General features: G+C 47.8%; 1 protein-coding gene across 4 annotated transcripts in view; it reads left to right on the forward strand.

The window, feature by feature from the left end:
• Positions 1-17,422, forward strand: part of Abr (ABR activator of RhoGEF and GTPase) — a 206,439-nt gene that overhangs the window by 38,314 nt on the left and 150,703 nt on the right. The window contains exon 1 of one of the 4 annotated variants that reach the window (XM_070027412.1): positions 12,279-12,678. The exons of 2 other annotated variants lie outside the window; for them this stretch is intronic. In XM_070027412.1, coding sequence (XP_069883513.1) covers positions 12,618-12,678 — 61 coding nt within the window. In that variant the 5' untranslated portion in view covers positions 12,279-12,617. Of the gene's footprint in view, positions 1-12,278; positions 12,679-17,422 lie in introns of those variants that run through there. One more of the 4 variants, XM_070027413.1, reaches the window with a different exon arrangement.

Genomic DNA, 17,422 nt, shown 5'->3' on the forward strand with positions numbered 1-17,422 from the left:
AAAGGCTGAGTTGGGAGAATTGTAAATTCAAGGTCAGTCTGGGTAACATAGCAAGATTTTATCTCAAATATGAATAAGTAAGTACAAATAAGAACAAACAAAAAGGATTTCTGCTGGTAAATCTGCATCAGCATCTTGTACCTGTACTTCCTAGACATCAGTCAAAGGAGCATCTGGTTAGCATGCTTGCTCCACGCTTCATGACTGGTGGCCAAACAGGCCTGAGTTCACCAGAATGTGAACTTGGCTCTAACATTTGCCAGAAGGGTGACCTTGAGCCTCTTCTTTAAAGTGGGGGTGTCATGTACTAAAAAAGCTTAAGCACCATCACAGTATAAGTGTCTACAGCGTAAATACTGTTGACACTGGGACCTGTGAACTGAAGGGATTTCAGTAATCTCACAGGGAGGGAAAATGGGTCCTGAACCTTGGTGTGTATTGATGGGGGAAAGTTTCCCAAGAAGACTTTTCTTCTTCTTTCTTTCTCCTTTTACCTCCCTTCCCTCCCTCTCTGCTTCTCTTCCTCCTCTTCCTCCTCCTCCTTCTCCTTCCACTTCTTTCTTCTTCCACTTCTTCTTTTGCTTCTCCTTTTCCTCCTCCTCCTCTTTTCTCCATTCTCCCTTCTCTTTTCTCCTCCTCCTTCTGTCTCCTCTCTCCTCCTCCTGCTCCCTTCTTTCTTCTCCCTTCTCCTTTCTCCTTCTCTTCCTCCTCCTTTTCCTCTTTCTTCTCCTCCACTGCCTCTTCCTCCTCCAGCCTCACATTCTCACTTGCCTTCTCTGCTCACAACTCCAACTCTACTGCTTGAGCCATGCCTCCAGCCCAGCTTTTTTCAGCCCAGCTTTTTGATGGTTAGTTTCAAGATAGAGTCTTGTCATCTTTTTTTTTTTTTTTTTTGCCTAGGCTGGCTTATAACTGTGATACTCCAGGTCTCAACTTCCCAAGTAGCCAGGGTTACAGGCATTGGCTACTGGCATCTGGGCTTGAAAAGCTTCTTTTTAATAAGATAGGCGTAAGAAAAGCTAAGTTCATGCTGAAGCTTCACATTACATTAGCAAGTTGTTCTATTCCCTCATAGTTCCTATAAGAACCTTCTCCAGGCATGCATTGCAGCTCTCCCATCCTTTTTCTTTCTTGAGATAGGGTTTCTATGTGGCTCAGGCTGGTCTCCAATTCTACACTCAAGTGATCCTCCTGCATCACTGTCCAGAGTAGCTGGGACTACAGCCATGCCTGCCGCTTCACCCCCATTTTTGCCTCTACAATAGCTTATGCTTTTTTTACTCCTCCAGAAATCCCTACTTCCTCACCTTATTATTTTTTGTTCTTTTGTTCTTGTTGTTGTTGTACAAAGGGAGTTTCATTGTGACATTTCCATATATGCATACAGTGTAGCCTCAGCCTCACTCCCTGCCTCACTCTCTTTTATCCCACTCCCTCTCCCACCATGTTATTTTCACTAGTGAAACATTAAGTGTCTTTCCATGTTCTAGTTCAAGTGACATTTCCTTTAAGAAGCATTTAGTCAAGCTATGGTGTGCCTCAAATGGTAAAGTACCTACCTGGGAAGTGACAGGCCCTGAATTCAAATCCCAGCACTGCAAAAAACAAAGAGTAGCATTTAGGAAAACAACAAAAGAATAAGCATTGAATTATTAGCACTGTTGGACGTGGTGATCCCCTTCATAATGTACAGCCTAGGCCACTTTCTGCACCCACCAGGCACTGGCCTAGCCACTTCATAATTCCTGGGCATGTCTCAAATCCATAATTGAAAACATCCTAGGCAAAGGAATCTTACCCTTTGTAGGACTCAGAATATTCAGTTAATAAAGTTTTTTCTTTTCTTTTTTTGTACCTGTCCTGGGGCTTGAACTCAGGGCTCGGTGCTATCCTTGAGCTTTTATGCACAAGGCTAGGACTCTTCCACTTGAGCTACAGCTCCACTTTTGGCTTTTTGGGTAGTTAATTGGAGAAAGGAGTTTCATGGACTTTCTTGCCCATGCATCTTTGAACCAAAGTCCTCAGATCTCAGCCTCTTGAGTACAGGTGTGAGCCACTGGCGCCTGACTGGTTTATAGCGCCCTCAATACCCACTAAACCTCCTGAGATATGGGAATTTACCAACTACTTAAAAACTATGTTGTGGTCATCTATTGCTCAAGGAATGGTATACAGAATGACTGTATTCCTTCATGTCTGGGTAAGGCCCAGAGAGGAAAGGGGGATTATGTAAGGCTACACAGCAGTTTAGTGATAGAGCAGGGGTCTGGATTCAGGATATTCTTGGATTAATCCCCTATTTTTCTGGTTAAGATAGTCAGCAGAATGTTGAGGGGCTAAAAATATTCTGAAATAGTCTTGGATTATTATGATAATTAAATTATTTAATACATGCACAATCCTTAGATTATTTCTGGCAAAATAAGCATAATGTTAAGTGTTTACTACTATTCATCTATTTGTTATTTCTCTATTTTTCATTGGTACCTCTCACCAGGTAGATTAGTCAGCTTTTTGTTATTATAATAAAATTCCTAAGGCATGTTCCTTTATGAAGAAAAGAAGTTTATTTAGCTTACAGTTTTGGAGGCTAGAAGTTCAAGTCACATAATGGAGGCTCTGGCCAGGGTCCACCTTGGCCTTCTCACATATGTTAATTTACATATATTAATTTGTCTGTGTGGTCTGTCTTCTTACAAAGCCACCATGAGTCATTGGGCTCTCCCCTAATGACTTCATGTAGTCACATTCCAGAGTTCCCTATTCTGAGATGAGGAGTAGTCACTGGCAGAATGCCTGAGAACATCCCCAGCATTGCAGGGAAGAAAGAAAAGATAAAACAAAGTCCCTGCTTGTAAACGTTACCTTCATATTAAGTTTCTGCTATCTTAATACCATTAACATATGATTGTGGACATCTACAGGAGTTCAGGAGGTGCAAAGTATATTCAAAGCATAGTACCAAATATCATTTCGGGAGAGAGGGACTCTAAAAACATTAAATGTGCCAGAACATCCTTATTATGTAGCAGATGAAAACTAGCAGAAACTTGGAAGATGGACCATCTAGATTACTGACCTCAATGGACTTGGGTAATTTTCTAAGATGTCACAGACTTAAAGCCCAGCAAACTAGACTTGGACTAAATATTATTGTCTTGGTGAGAGGGAAATGAAGAGGGACTTTTTCCATTGTGTGCAGGCCCCAGCAGACCTTGTAAGTCTGTTCCTGTGTTGTCAAGGCTCTGTGGCCTGCTCAGTGGTCACCATGGCTTTGGGCAAACAGCAGCTGTAGAGGGCCTCTGTATCCCCATCTGTCTGTCAAGATGTCTACAGACCCTTTCAAGCTAAGTTATTGAGAGGACAAAAGCCCAGCACCACCAGTTTCCGCTAAGCTGTTCTCTCCTTAGTGAACTGAAAATGTTCCAGGTCTGTGGATTGGAGGGGCTGTCCTGAGAAGTGAATGTATTAAAGTCACCTTTGGGAGTCAGTGAGGGGCTCCTGCAAAGGTGTGTAACATTGATGCCAATCTTCTCTCTTATACTGTGAGTGTCTACAACCTATGCAGAGGAAGAGACAGGGTAAGCCTGCACCCAGAGGAGGAGAAAAAATAGGCCTGCTTTCCTTTCCTTTTCTTTCTTTTTTAAAGTTCTGCAATTTGAATTCATGGCCTTGCACTTGCTAGTCAGGAACTCTACCACTTGAACCATGCCCCCAGCCCTAGACACTGCTTTTCCCTAGGCAACAGCCAGTTTGCCTCCCTCCTCAAATTGCCAAAAAAAAAAAATTGCCAAAAAGCAAGTTGCTGAACTAGGCATCAGTGTGGCTCATGTCTGTAATCCTTACTCAGGAGGCTGAGACCTGAGGATTGCAGTTCAAAACCAGCCCAGGCAAGAAAATATGAGACTCTTTTCTCCAGTTAACAACCAAAAAGCAAGAAGTAGAATTGTGACTCAAGTGGTAGAGCCACCGGCCTTGGACCAAATAAACTCAGGGACAATGCCCAGGCCCTGAGTTCAAGCCCCAGGATTGGAGAGGGGGGGCATGGGGGGAGGTAGGGGGAAGCAGATTACCTTGTAAATTTGGGACAGGACCAGAAGAGGGACTATAGGAATTGAAACAGAAATTCCCACAGTGGGCAGAATCTTTTCTAGGTTCCTATTCCATTTCCATGTTGGAGTCTGATTGGGTAAAAAGGAGTGCAGCAGCAAATGCTGACTGCTTAGCAAGGGAGCCCTGGGCATTGGGAAGTTTTTAGTTGAGGTTTTGTGTCAGTGCCTAGAGGATTAATTGGAGCAGCAATTGTCCTGACCCAAATTCAATGCTAGGATACTGTTGGATGTTTCTTTTGTTGGGGTGTGTGTGTGTGTGTGTGTGTGTGTGTGTGTGTGTGTGTGTGTGTGTGTGTGTGTGTGTGTGTGTGTGTGTGTGTGTGTGTGTGTGTGTGTGTGTGTGTGTGTGTGTGTGTGTGTGTGTGTGTGTGTGTGTGTGTGTGTGTGTGTCTGTCTGTCTGTCTCCAGATAATGTGTCCACAAGACTACCAATCAGAATGGGCTGGCTGAAATAATATGTATTGCTTCATTCAAGGCCTTTGTGACTTGGAATCTACGTAGTCATTTGTTAATTTACCCTGACTCATTCATTCCTTAGAATGAATTGTTCCATGAGCCATTGGCTCATAGCCTGTAATCCTAACTACTCAGGAGGCTGAGATCTGAGGATCACAGTTCAAAGCCAGCCCAGGCAGGAAAGTCCATGAAACTTTTATCTCCAGTTAATCACCAGGAAACTGGAAGTAGAGCTGTGGCTCCAAGTGGTAGAACTCATGGACAGCTCCTAGGCACTCTTTTTCAAGCCCCACTATTGACAAGAAAAAGGAAAAAAAGAAAAGATATAGGTCTTTCTCCTGACAGTGGTGGGAAGATCTCTGAAAGGAATGGCATGTTAGGCTTGCTCAACAGAGTGCTCTCTTGTCCTGTGGGATGCTGGAGAACTCTCTTCCTACTGAGCTTCCTATCTGTGTTATGAGCCTCATGACCCAGCTCAGATGTGATCCTAAGCAGTTTTCACACACCACTGCAGCCTGAGTCCCTTCCTCTTCCACTCTGTCTTTAGTAGAACACCTGTCACATGTGTTGGTCCCTTGTAACAGCACCTGGCAACAGATAGTATTTGTGAAATGGAGCTGACTAGCCTGGGACAATGTACAAAGAGGAAATGAGGAGTCATGAGGTTTCATGATCAGAACCTGAAAGTGGTTGTGTGTCTTCCCATGTCTTGGGACAATACAGAGCCAGAGAACGGGGCTGGGCTGAGTTATCCCCGTGGGAAGGAAGACAGAGTTGGGGGAGAGTGAGAGCTGGTTTTCTATGACTTCTCAGCAATCATTTAATGGCTTTCGTTAGCTTGCTAGCCTGTCTGCTCGTCCTAATGGTGATGACCTGACAGAGGGCTGGATACAGATGTATGTGTCTGGGCCTTGATAGCACACTTGTGAAGGTAGCTTGGACCAGACTAAGCCTACCAATGCTTAAGTTTATAAAGGTGACATTTAGTTAGGGAGGACAGCAAAGGCAGGGTGATGGGAAAAAGAAAAATGGGATATGAGCTTCTCAAAGAAACATTTCAGTCTCCATTACCAATGTATTGTCAACACTGTAGTCATTGAGGACATTCTTTGGGCATCATGGCTTCAGCTTATTGAATGCCAGTAGTGCCTCCTATTATTGTGATCTTTTTAAATGCTCTCGTACATTTTAAAGTACTTTCTGATAGGGCAATATCACCTATCACTTCTCTCATTGACAGCCTCTGTCTCAGTGATTAAGGGGACAAAAGTAAAAAAACAAAAACACACAAAAAAACACAGGACCAGCAAGGAGGGGATCTCCTCTTATTTAAGATGTTATGGAAGGTTTTGTCCAGGGTGCTGGGCACTCTCCCCATGTCACTCTTGCAGTCTCCCACTTCTCCTGACTCCAAATGGACTTTCTCCTGACTTCTCTAGCCTCCTTGCTCATAACAGTAACCTGCAGCCTTTGGCAGAGTTTTGTGGGGAAGCTGAGATTTGAGTACAAGTATATCAAGACTTCTTGATATACTTGGAACACTGCTGGTGTCTGAGGTGCCACTCTGCCAGGCCACCAGATGGCGCATGGGAGCCCCTTAACTCTGCTGCAGGGCCAGTGGCAGAGGCTGGAGTTTGACTGCAGAGAGAACTTGCCTTAAAGAGGGTTGGTCCTTAAAGAGACAGTGCCACACACCAGCAGGCTAGATAATTAAATCCAAAGTGAAACTCCCATTGGTGACAAGCGCCACTGGCCAGGCTCAGAGGTCTCTTTACCTTGCCTTCCTGGATGTTGAGACACTACTTCTTAGAGCCTATATCATTGATGGGGCTTAGCTTCTGCAACTACACCTAAGCCTGAAGGAGACAGGACCAGCTTGGAGGGTGGCGTCAGAGCTTTGGCAGAGCAGTGCAGGACTGGGATACATCTGCAGGATTTTGGCTGAAAGAGTGAGAAGCACAGCCAGCTTCAGGACACTGACTGGTGACCACAGGAAGGCAGAGGGCCAGCCCAGATCTGACCCCTGCTGTATTTGTCCTTGCTTCCTCAGAGCTGGGGAGATTGGAGCACTGACTTTGGTCTCTAGGTCTTTGGGATTTTGGGAATCCTCCTACTCTCTTCTTCGGCTGGCTTCTTCTTCCAAATGCTGATGGGTCCTCAGTGGTAAGTATATGAGGGGGGCTCCAAATCCCATTGTTGAGGCTTCCTATAGGAAAACAGTTTATGTTGGCTCCTGGGTGGTATAATCTGAGCAATGTCCAGTGAAAACTGCTTTAGCTGGTGCTTAGCAAGAAACTCTCCTGAAGTTGCAGATTTGCTAGTCTTATCCAGGCCAGCTGTTCTGCAAGGATAATGGATTCCAGGTGACTACTGGCTGTAGGAACAGGGCCTTCGCACAGCCCCTTGAGGGTGAGTATGTGTGAGGACTATCGCCATTGCTGGGACCATGGGTGATCTGTGTGTTCTCTGGGCAGCATACTGCCAAGCAGGTAAAAAGGGAATAAATAAGTTCTCGGGTTCAGCCTGCTTCTTGTCAAGGATGCAGATCTTCCCCATAACACCAGCTGACACAGAACTTTGGTAGAGAAATGAAGATCAGTTCTGTTGTCCTGCTGGAAATGCCAAGAGGTTGAGAAGAAGCAGCTAGGAAGAGGGCAAAGGACAGAACTGGACCAAGTCTTTTCCCAGGCCTCTCCTGGATCACCTGATCCCAGAACTGACGGTGAATCTTAGAATAGTAAATGCTGTTTTACTGTAACAAAGAAAAGAAAATGAAGCAAGGAACAGAAAACTGGCCACCCCAGGATCTGCTAGGAAGCCCTGTTAATAGTCTGTTGGGGATGATAGGTCATCTGCCTGATAACAGGTCATCTGTTTGACCTACATGGGTGCCCAACTTCTGTGGCTGTGAAAAACAGGCTGAAAAGGCTGAGGCATAATAGTAGAGGGTTGGTAGGGCCTGACATGCAGGAGACTGTCATTAGATTTCATTCAGCTTGTCTCCTGGGTCATCTGCCCTGTTGTAGTAGACATGGTTTTCTTTGGAACCAGTTTTCCTTTTTGCTTAATTATTGGTGGCCCTTGGGGGTTCTGAAATAACAGTGCCTTGCTTTCTCATGTAGCTCCGATTTCTTCTTCCCTGACTTTAACTTCACTCTGTTTACTCATTTGTTCACTCCTTACAGCTCAGTACAGAGCTGCATACACAGACTCTGGGTTCAGATTCACTTCATTCCCAAGTGTCACCATCTGCTAGCTGGCCAGCAGCTTTAGTCTCTCTCCGGCCCCATTTATTTTTCTGTGAAATGGAGACAATAGCAGCACCTATCTCACTGGCTTATTGTGAAGATTAGGTAAGATGATCTATGTAAAGCTCAGAGTGGTGGGGCTGGGAAGGTGGCTTAGTGCTAGAGTGCTTGCCTTGTGTGCATGAGGTCCTGGGTTCAATTCCTCGGCACCACATAAGCAGAAAAAGCCAGAAGTGGCGCTGTGGCTCAAGTGGTAGAGTGCTAGCCTTGAGCTGAAGGGCTGAGGGACAGCACCCAGACCCAGAGTTCAAGCCCTACAATCGACCAAAAAAATAAATAAAAATAAATATATAATTTAAAATCTCAGAGTGGTACCCAGCACTTAAGAAGCACTCAACAAATGCTAGATGGTATTACTTTTTCTCATGCACTATGCATATTTTAAAACAAAACATAGGATTTTACTGTATACCCCCAGGCCGGCCTTGAACTTGAGTCCTCTTACCTTAGCTTCCTTATATGTGCATACCACCATACCTGGCTTAACATGCATTTTTTATCCCAATCTGTTGGACTTTTGGCAGAAAGATGATTGGGAAACACAGTGTAGTGATTGCTCTGGAGGTCTACCTGAGCTTCATTCATCTGCCATTCATCAAGAAATTTGCAGACCCAGCTTTTGAGATCTGATTGCCAGGGAGGATGCAAACTTGTGTGTGTGTGTGTGTGTGTGTGTGTGTGTGTGTGTGTGTGTGTGTGTGTGTGTGTGTGTGTGTGTGTGTGTGTGTGTGTGTGTGTGTGTGTGTGTGTGTGTGTGTGTGTGTGTGTGTGTGTGTGTGTGTGTGTGTGTGTGTGTGTGTGTGTGTGTGTCCCGGTGCAAACTTGTGTGTGTGTGTGTGTGTCCCTACTTCCCCTCTGCAGCCATGTATCCATTCTCTTCACACACTTTTTTCCCCTGTAGAGGAACCTTTCTTTTCACCAGCAGTGATCACTGGTTGATCAAGACCTTCCTGTTGGGCACTATTACTAATGTGAAGGAAAGAAGAATGGAAGTATGTAGTTTTGATTTAAACATCATCATCCTTTTTCATCTTGACTATTTGGTGGGAGCAAGAGTTGGTTGTTGGAGAGACAGTGAATAGCACAGCCCTGGAAATAAAAGGCAGGGCTAGGGCTGGGAATTTAGTGGTAGAGTGCTTGACTAGCATGTGTGAAGCCCTGGGTTCAATTTCTCAGTACCACATAGACAGAAAAAACAGAAGTGGCACTGTGGCTCAGTAAAGCACTAGCCTTGAGCAAAAGAAGCTCAGGGACAGTTCCCAGACTCTGGCCCCAGGACTGGCCAAAAAAAAAAAAAGTGAGGCTACCACACCTGTAATCCTAGCTACTCAGGAGGCTTAGATCTGAGGATCACGGCTCAAAACCAGTCCAGGCAGGAAAGTCCGTGAGATTCATATCTCCAGTTAACCACCAGAAAACTGGAAGTGGCACTGTGGCTCAAGTGGTGGAGTGCTCGCATTGAGCTGAAGAGCTCAGGGACAGTGCTGAGGCCCAGAGTTCAAGCCCCACGACCAACCAAAAACAAAGGGGGGAGGGGCAGGGCTGTTGCCTTCAGAATAAGGTCCTTCTCCTTTCCACTCAGCCCTGCATCACTAACGCAGGACTTCTGGCATTGTAACAGATCCCTTAAATCCCCTTTAATCCAATGACTAGAAAGGAACAGACAGGTCATCACAGAGATGGGGGGAGCAGAGGTCAGGCTGGAGGGCTGACCAGGGGAGATGAAGAATGTTGGCAGCTTGCACTGGATGGAGAGGAGGGGCTTGGATGAGGAGGTGTGATACATGCTGACTCAGTACCTTGGGGTGCATGGCTGGTCCAGGCACTTAGCTGAATCAGGGAGATCAGTTTTGGAGAACACCTCCCCGCTGTTCTGACAGATTGGGGTTGATGGCTGGGGTTAAGAGCACTTCAGGGTAGCAGGCCTTAAGCAAAAAAGCAGAGTGACTCTTTAACTCCTTCCTTCCTAGCATGATTGGTAAGGTTTCCCCAGCTTCCCCCCTGCCCTCAGTGGCAGACATCTAGAGTCATCAGTTTCAGTCTCAAGTCAGCCTGGTGCTCCAAGGCCCAACCACCTGTCTCTGTAGTCTAGGTCAGAGCCAGGCTGTGTGGTAGTAATATGTGGTGGTAACATCTGCTGGAGGCCATCCAACCACACATCAAGGTAATCTTAAAGCAAATACCCTTTCCTAAGCTTAACGCAGATTAGTCATCTGGAGATGGAAGGGGGGTCTCTCATCTGGGAACTAGCCCATATTTTCAGGGACCCTTGATTTCTGCATTCATCAGCCAGCTGACAGTCCAGGCAGTGTGCAAGGTTCTTAAGTAGATTGCAGTCCTAGCCTCCACCTAACTGGCTGGGTGAGCTACTTAGCTACAAAGTACTTCAGTTTTCTCATCTGGAAAATATAGAAAGTGAAGACAACAGTGATGTTCACAGTGAGATTGTCCTTGTGAACAAATAAGACCCAAGCTGGTCAGACAGTAGACATTCAGTGTCAAATATTAGAAGATCATTTCTCAGTCTCTTCTACACTGTGTTGTGAAGAGGGCAGTCCAGGGCAAGATCTTACAGAACGTAGAAGAAAGCAAACTATGGCAATGCTGTGGAAAGCAACTGCAACATTTTAGCTAGGGAAAAAAAAAATGCTGAAAATAGCTTGTTCAAGCCTTTGTAGATAAAAATGTAAAATGTATGCAAATGTATGTGACTCACACAGAAACATACATCCACAGCCTCCTCACAGTCAGCACCGGATGTTGCCATCAGGAAAATTCCCAGTACAGGGAAAAGGCCTAGGCTGCTAGGATCTTGATGCTGAGGAGGGGACAGTGGCTGCTGTCTCCCCTGGGTTGGGAATCCTAGATAGGTATAGTTTATGCTTCTGTTTCCACCTCTCTCCTGGATTCTTGCCTTCTAAGAGTTCCATGCTGAAAGAGAAACCTTTGGTCCCTCTCTACTTCTCCATCTGCTTCCTGGGAGAGTCTGCTTACTCCCTCTCCCATCCCAGAGCTCTATTTCTGGAGCATCTCATTGGAGATGTACAGCCCCCTTCTGCCTAGCTTCAGGTGTTTCTTGGTCCTCCAAATCTTCTGTGCCAGTCAGGGACAGTGGGAGGGTGACAGCTGAGCAGGAAGTGGCCTCTAGACATAGAGGCAGACCCCCAAGGTCTGGGAGCAAGAAGACTTGAATGGACACACGTCTGGATTTGCTCATGCCCTTAAAGCTGCCTGAGGATGGGTGGAGTGGGGTGAGGACTGCTGTATAGTCAGAAATGCCACAGTGCTGGTAAATAAGTGGTCCAGAACAGGGCTCTTTTGGCAGGGCCAGCTGCCTTCTTTCCTAGTTGCTTGGGAAAAGGGCTACAGCCTCTGCTGGCCCTGGATGAAGTTGGCCTGACTTGCTCCTCACTCCAATCCCTTCTCCAAAGTCCCTGGGCTCTTATTGAGAGATATGCAGGAGAAAAATCTACAGGAAAGTTGTCAAAGGTCTCAGACACTTGAGGCCTTCCCCATAATCACTTCAGTGGTCCTGAGGGAGTCAGCAGTAGAAGGAATTTTGTTTGTAAAGGCATCTTGATCCAGACTTCCCTCAATTTGGATGGGATCATACATGCACAACAGACCTCCTGCATGACCCTAGGGGTCCCCCACGAGGGTTCCCGAAGGAACTGGGAGACCCTGAGAGCTTCTCTTGTACTGGGGGGCGGGGAGGCGGTGGGGGAGCATATCTAGAAGGGAGTCTTTGCTCACAGTTCCCTCCACGAACCCCTATACTCATGCCTTTTTTCAGCCACCGCCCCCTGGTGTGTAGGGCAGGAACTGACATTGCTGTAAGGTCTAGGGTGTTTAAATAGAAAAGGAGCTGCTAAGATTTGGAAAGAAACCGTCCGTGGGCAAGCTCGGCCTTTCCGCCAGCACACTGGGTCTTAACCCCATCGGTGCCACTCCCCAGGCTTGCCTAGGGGAGGGGCCTGGCAGCTGCACCAGCCCCAAATCTGTGCTTGGAGATCCTGGGGTGGCAGGTGATGTCACCCCTGCGGGGCCCGTAGGTCTCCCTGATCTGCGGGTTGCCAGAATTCTGCTGAGCCCAAAGAGAGGAGGAGGGGGAGGAGGAGGGAGGGAGGGAGGGAGAGAGCCTGGGTCGGCGCTGCAGTCTGGAGCCCTCGCGGGACCACTCCTCGTGCGTGCTCCGGGCGCCGGTGGGGGGCGAAGGGGGGCTGCGCTCATTACATCCGCACCCAGCCCGGGAAGGGTGCTGCCGCTGCGGGTGGGGGCGCGCCTGAACCTCGCGCCGATTGGTCGCGGCCCCCGCCCCTGGGCGCCGCGCAGCCCCCGGGAAGTTGTTAGTTGGCGCGCCGGCTGCGGGGCCGCGGTTCCTGGATCTGCAGCGGGGTTCGCCTGTGGCCGCAGCCGCCCTAGAGATTCCTGGGGGGGAGAGGCGGTGGGACGCTTGCCGGCCGGCCTCGTCTACCTCCCCAGCAGCTCCGGCCTTCACTCCACCCCGACAGCTCCAGCTCGCTCCTCCCTGCTACCTGTTTCCCTGGCTTCCCCGCCTCCATCCTGCGCTCCCCAACTTCAGCCTCCAGATCTGGCCACCCCTCCCGGATCCCCTCCCGCCCGCTCCCTCCCTCCTTTGTTGGGCGATGCGGGTCGGGTTTCCGATCTGACCGAGCCGCCACCTCCACCGCCGCCGCCGCTGCCGCCGCCACCACCACCACCACCGCGCGGAGCTGCCGGCATGGAGCCGCTCAGCCACCGGGGCCTGCCGCGCCTCTCCTGGATCGACACCCTGTATAGCAGTACGTGTGCGCCTGGGCTGGGGAGGTCGGGCGGGAAAGGCACCCCGATGCCCCTCGAGGTGACCCGGTGCCTCCAGGTCCCAGGTGCGGGGTTCTTCGGGCCTGGCAGACGGAAGGTGGGGGTATCATGTGCCAGGTGCGCCGAGGGGGGGGGGAAGAAGAGGTGTGTGTGTGTGTGTGTGTGTGTGTGTGTGTGTGTGTGTGTGTGTGTGTGTGTGTGTGTCCAGAGCAGACTTCAAGTGGGTGTGGGGGAGTGGTGGGCGGGTGTGAGGAGGGGACTGTGCCACCTTCTCCCACCTGTTGTATAACCCAGCGCTCTGGGAGAGGGGAGAGTTCTTTCCCGAGTGCTAGCTGTCTCGCCTCCCAGCCTGGTGGCTTCCCTCTTCGTGTAAGGCCATTTTGAGAAAAGTCCTTGGCGTTCGAATATGCCTCCGCAGGGGCCGTGGTGTGGTTTGGAGGTGAGGGTGGGGTCGGGCTGGAAGCGAATCTGTGGGTGCAGATCCCCCCTGGGGGACATTTAGAGGAAGGACCTGAAACATTTCTCCCTCCCCTCCTTCCAGCACAGCTACCTTTCCACCCCTATTTTCATCATCACTACCTCCCTCAAAAAATCCTTCTCCAGTTCTCCACCCCCTCGCTCCAAAATCTGCTGCTGCAGATCATGTGATTGCTCTTGCACAGCCGCGGGGGATGTTTAACTGATTGCTTGGGACTTCCTTGGAGGGCTTGGTCAAAACTCGGGAGATGCTTCCACCCCCACTGGATTGGCTCAGGTGATTAAAAAGACCCCCCTCCCCACCTTTCCCCTGAAACTCTTTGCTCTGAGAGGTCAGTGGTCACCTCTTCTGTGGTGTAGGAAGAGGAATCAGTTGGCCTCTGAAGAAAGTGAGTGGATTTTGCCCTTCCTGTTTCACTTGTCTAGGGCCCTCCTGCCTCTCTTAACATCTGGACTGAGTCCTGAGGCAGGAAGCAGGTAGAGCTGGGTTCTGACTCGGCACATTGGATGCCATGAACAAGGACATTTAAAGGATCAGCCTGGCTTCAGTTCCTTACTCAGTCATATTTGCCTAGTGGAAGGGTGGGGTAGGAAAAGATGATGCCATGAGTCCCAAGATCTGGCCCTGGAAGCTCTGTAATACTCAGTATCCAGCCTCTGCTTTTTGGCCTCCCCTAGGGTCCTATCATCCCCATATTTTCTCCCCAACCCCCTATCCTGCTTTCCTCTGTCTCCTCCTCTCAGATGCTCTCCTTGTGATGGTTCATTTTGCTTTGGTTTTTCAACATCAAAGGGCAAAGCTAGGTCCCCTGGGCATCAGTCCTGTACCAAGCCCAGCCACTCCATCTGCTCCTTCCCGGCAGAAGCCAGCTCCATTGGGTGAAGGTCAGGGCCTATAACTGTGTGGTGTGTGTGTGTACGTGTGTGCGTGAATGGGGACACACATCTGTTCTGAGCCCTGACACAGATCAGCTCCTGACCCAAAGGGAGGATTAATGACCTCTGCTTAGCTGTTCTCTTGCAGCTAAAAGTCATAACAATGCCTCATATTCACATGCTGCTCATGTTCCTGAATAGTTCTAGCACTTGGCAAAACCCAGTACTGGTTTCCCTGTTTTCCACAGCATAGAATTTAGTAGAAACCCATCTCTGGCTTTCTCAATATTGCTTAGAAAAACTCCCCCACCTGATCCAGTACTCACAGCCTGAAGCTGAGAAGCAAAATTGCCTAAGGCTGCCTTGAGAATTCCTGACCAAAGGAATGCCAGAGAAGGGAACTGGGCTTATGGTTTCTTTTGAGGTATCTTAAACCAGTCTTGACTGTCCACTCTGCTATCGCCCTGGCCACTGGGGCAGCTGGTTGGTGGGTGGGAGGGGACAGAAGCTTGGCAGCAGTGTGTGGAGTTCCTGCCTCCTTCATGGCCTATTTGAGAGTCTGTAGCATGAAGCTTCCTGGGGAGGTGCTGTGCAGTTATATTTGGGCTGTTAGCCATCAAGTTCTTTCTCGACAAGAGCCTAAATTAAACAAATACTCATGCTGTCATTTGCCTGGCAGCATCATTTTGTGGCTCCCAGAAGTTCCTCTGCCTCTCTGGAAGCTTTTGCTTTCGAGGGTCACAATCCCCGGGTGTATCTCCATGCCAGATCCTTCAGTAATTGTAATGGGGGTGCACCCAAAGCAGCTCCTACACCTAGGGTGACTTATAGAGACGCAAATGACTCAGTAAAGGAGATGCAACCTTAACATTGCTCCTGCAACAATGTTCATAACATTTCTTTGTTGTTGGTGGTGGTGGGTTGGTCCTGAGGCTTGAACTCAGGGCCTGGGCACTGTCCCCAAGCTTTTTGCTCAAGACTAGCACTTTACCACTTGAGCCACAGCTCCACCTCTGAACCTAATTGGAGATGAGTCTCATGGACTTTCCTGCTTGGGCTGGCTTTGAACCATAATTCTCAAGTCTCAGCCTTCTGAGTAGCTCAGATTACAGGTGTGGGCCCCTGGTACCTAGCTTGATCATGGGATTTCTTGAGTGCCTTCTATGTACTAGGGACTATACTAGGGTTTGTTTGTTTTTTGGTCAGTTGTGGGACTTACACTCTAAGCCTGGGCACTGTCGCTGAGCTTTTTCACTTAAGGCTTGTGCTCTACCACTTTGAGCCATGGTGTTATTTCTGGTTTTCTGGTGATTAATTGGAGATAAGAGTCTCACAGACTTTCCTGCCTAAGCTAGCTTTGAACTGTGGTCCTCAGATCTCAGCCTTTTTGAGTGGCTAAGATTACAGGCATGAGCCACTGGCACTCAGCTGTACTAGGTATTTTCTACCCACACCAAACCTGACAACTGAACTTTATTAGATGAGGAAAGGGAGGTTCAGTAACCTTAAATCATTTATCCAAAGTCATATAATCAATAAATGATAGAACAGGAATTCAGATTGTACCTTAGGACAGTGAGAAGGACCTGAGTGTCTGCTAGATATATCTGAGCTTATCCAAACATGTGGAATGTCATGGAATGGGTCAGGCCTGACTCTTTAGTTCTGTGTCCCAGATTTCTCTTTGAAGTGGTCCAGTAGGGCCAATGGCTTCAATGACTCTGATCCCACCCTCATCCTGTGTCTCTTGCAGGACCTAGGTGCTAGTCCTGGGGCCCAGGCAGGGATGGCTGAGGCTCCATCTAAGCCCTCTGAGATCAGTTGCTGTCTTTTAATAAGAATCTAGACTGCCCACCAGCCCCTTCTTCTCACCTTTCGTGTCTTTGGAATTGTCAAATTATTCTTTATGGCTTTAACATCTATGCCAGGAAGAAGGCGCCCATTTTCCCACAGGTTGATGGTCATTTGAGAAGGGTTGGAAAAAAAAATCTCTCTTCTCTATGATAGACCTTCTGAAGGGCTGGGGTAATAGTGATTTGTCTGACTCAAGGAGATGAGTTAGAGACTAGATACCAGTGTAGTCTGAGACTGATTTACCAGTGTAGTCTGAGACTGATTAAAGCAGGATCCTTTGCCCCTGGTACAGTGGAGTGGCAGATGAAGGCTCTCAGCTATGCCAAATGCCTGTGTCTGTATAACATGTAATAATGCCAGCTTCCCTCCTCCATACTCTGTCTGGCCTCTTTCCCTAGGCTGGCATGATTCTGTCTGTAGGGTGGTTTCTTTTTTTCTCTTAACTGTGTTTCATTAACCAACCTTTCCACTAAACATTTCCCACCTTCTCTTTCTTTTCTTCTTGCCTTGGGGTTAGGCTGGACTAGTTCTATGAAGTAACCCAAAAGTGGGGGATATTCTAAAACTTTTCCTACCTTTCAAGAGTAGATCAGCCCTCCAGGTAGATCCAGATTGAGATGGATATTTGTCCTGGGTAATTTGGCTTGAGAGAGAGAGAGAGAGAGAGAGAGAGAGAGAGAGAGAGAGAGAGAGAGAGAGAGAGAGAGAGAGTGTCTGTGTCTGTGTCTGTGTCTGGAACTCAAGGCCTTGTACTTGTTAGACAAGTACCCTGCCACTTGAGTCATGCCTCCAGCCCTAACTCCTCTTCAAATGGGAAGTCTTTAAATACACATTCAGGATTTATTTAGAAGAGAGATTAGGACTATATTTTAGGTCTCTTCTTCTCCTTTCAGCCACTCTTTTGTCCCAAACAATTTAGTACTGATCCTAAACATACCTATCCTAGTGAGCCAAGCAAAAGCCTACATTTTCTTGGACCTCATAGGAGACAGAACATGACCATCTGTAGTTAAAAGCAGCCTGCCTTTTGGAGCTAATGTCTCATCTTAGGCTGCATTTCCAAGGGAGATTTTTGTTCTTTATAATGTTTTCATGCCTGTTATAGCCATAGTCCCCATTCATGAGCCATGGATATATTTAGGGCTGTAAAGATACAGCTCCATCTCTAGATGATCTCAGCCTGCCTCAATGTTTTATGTTAGTCTTACATTTGCTACATCAAGGACCAGGCCACTAGCACTGTGTCAACTTGATCACATCAGCTCATTCAGCCCTGATATGCTAACAAACACCTGTAAATAGATGCCTTGTGTGCTCTGCATAGCTTTCATAATTTAGTTCTTCTTGACGTCAGACCCTAATTGTTGGTGCTGCTAGAGCCTCAGAAGTGTGGTTGGCAGAATACTTAAGTCAGTCATTCAGAAAAGCTTAATTTTTGTGTGTGTGATTATTGCTGTTGTTGTTTATTTGGAAAAAGGAAGAAATAATGGGAACATTCAAGGAAAATTAGCTAGAAGA

This window comes from Dipodomys merriami, unplaced genomic scaffold (assembly GCF_024711535.1).
Source record: "Dipodomys merriami isolate MVZ:Mamm:240054 unplaced genomic scaffold, mDipMer1.0.p SCAF_19, whole genome shotgun sequence".
Taxonomy (NCBI): Eukaryota; Metazoa; Chordata; class Mammalia; order Rodentia; family Heteromyidae; genus Dipodomys; species Dipodomys merriami.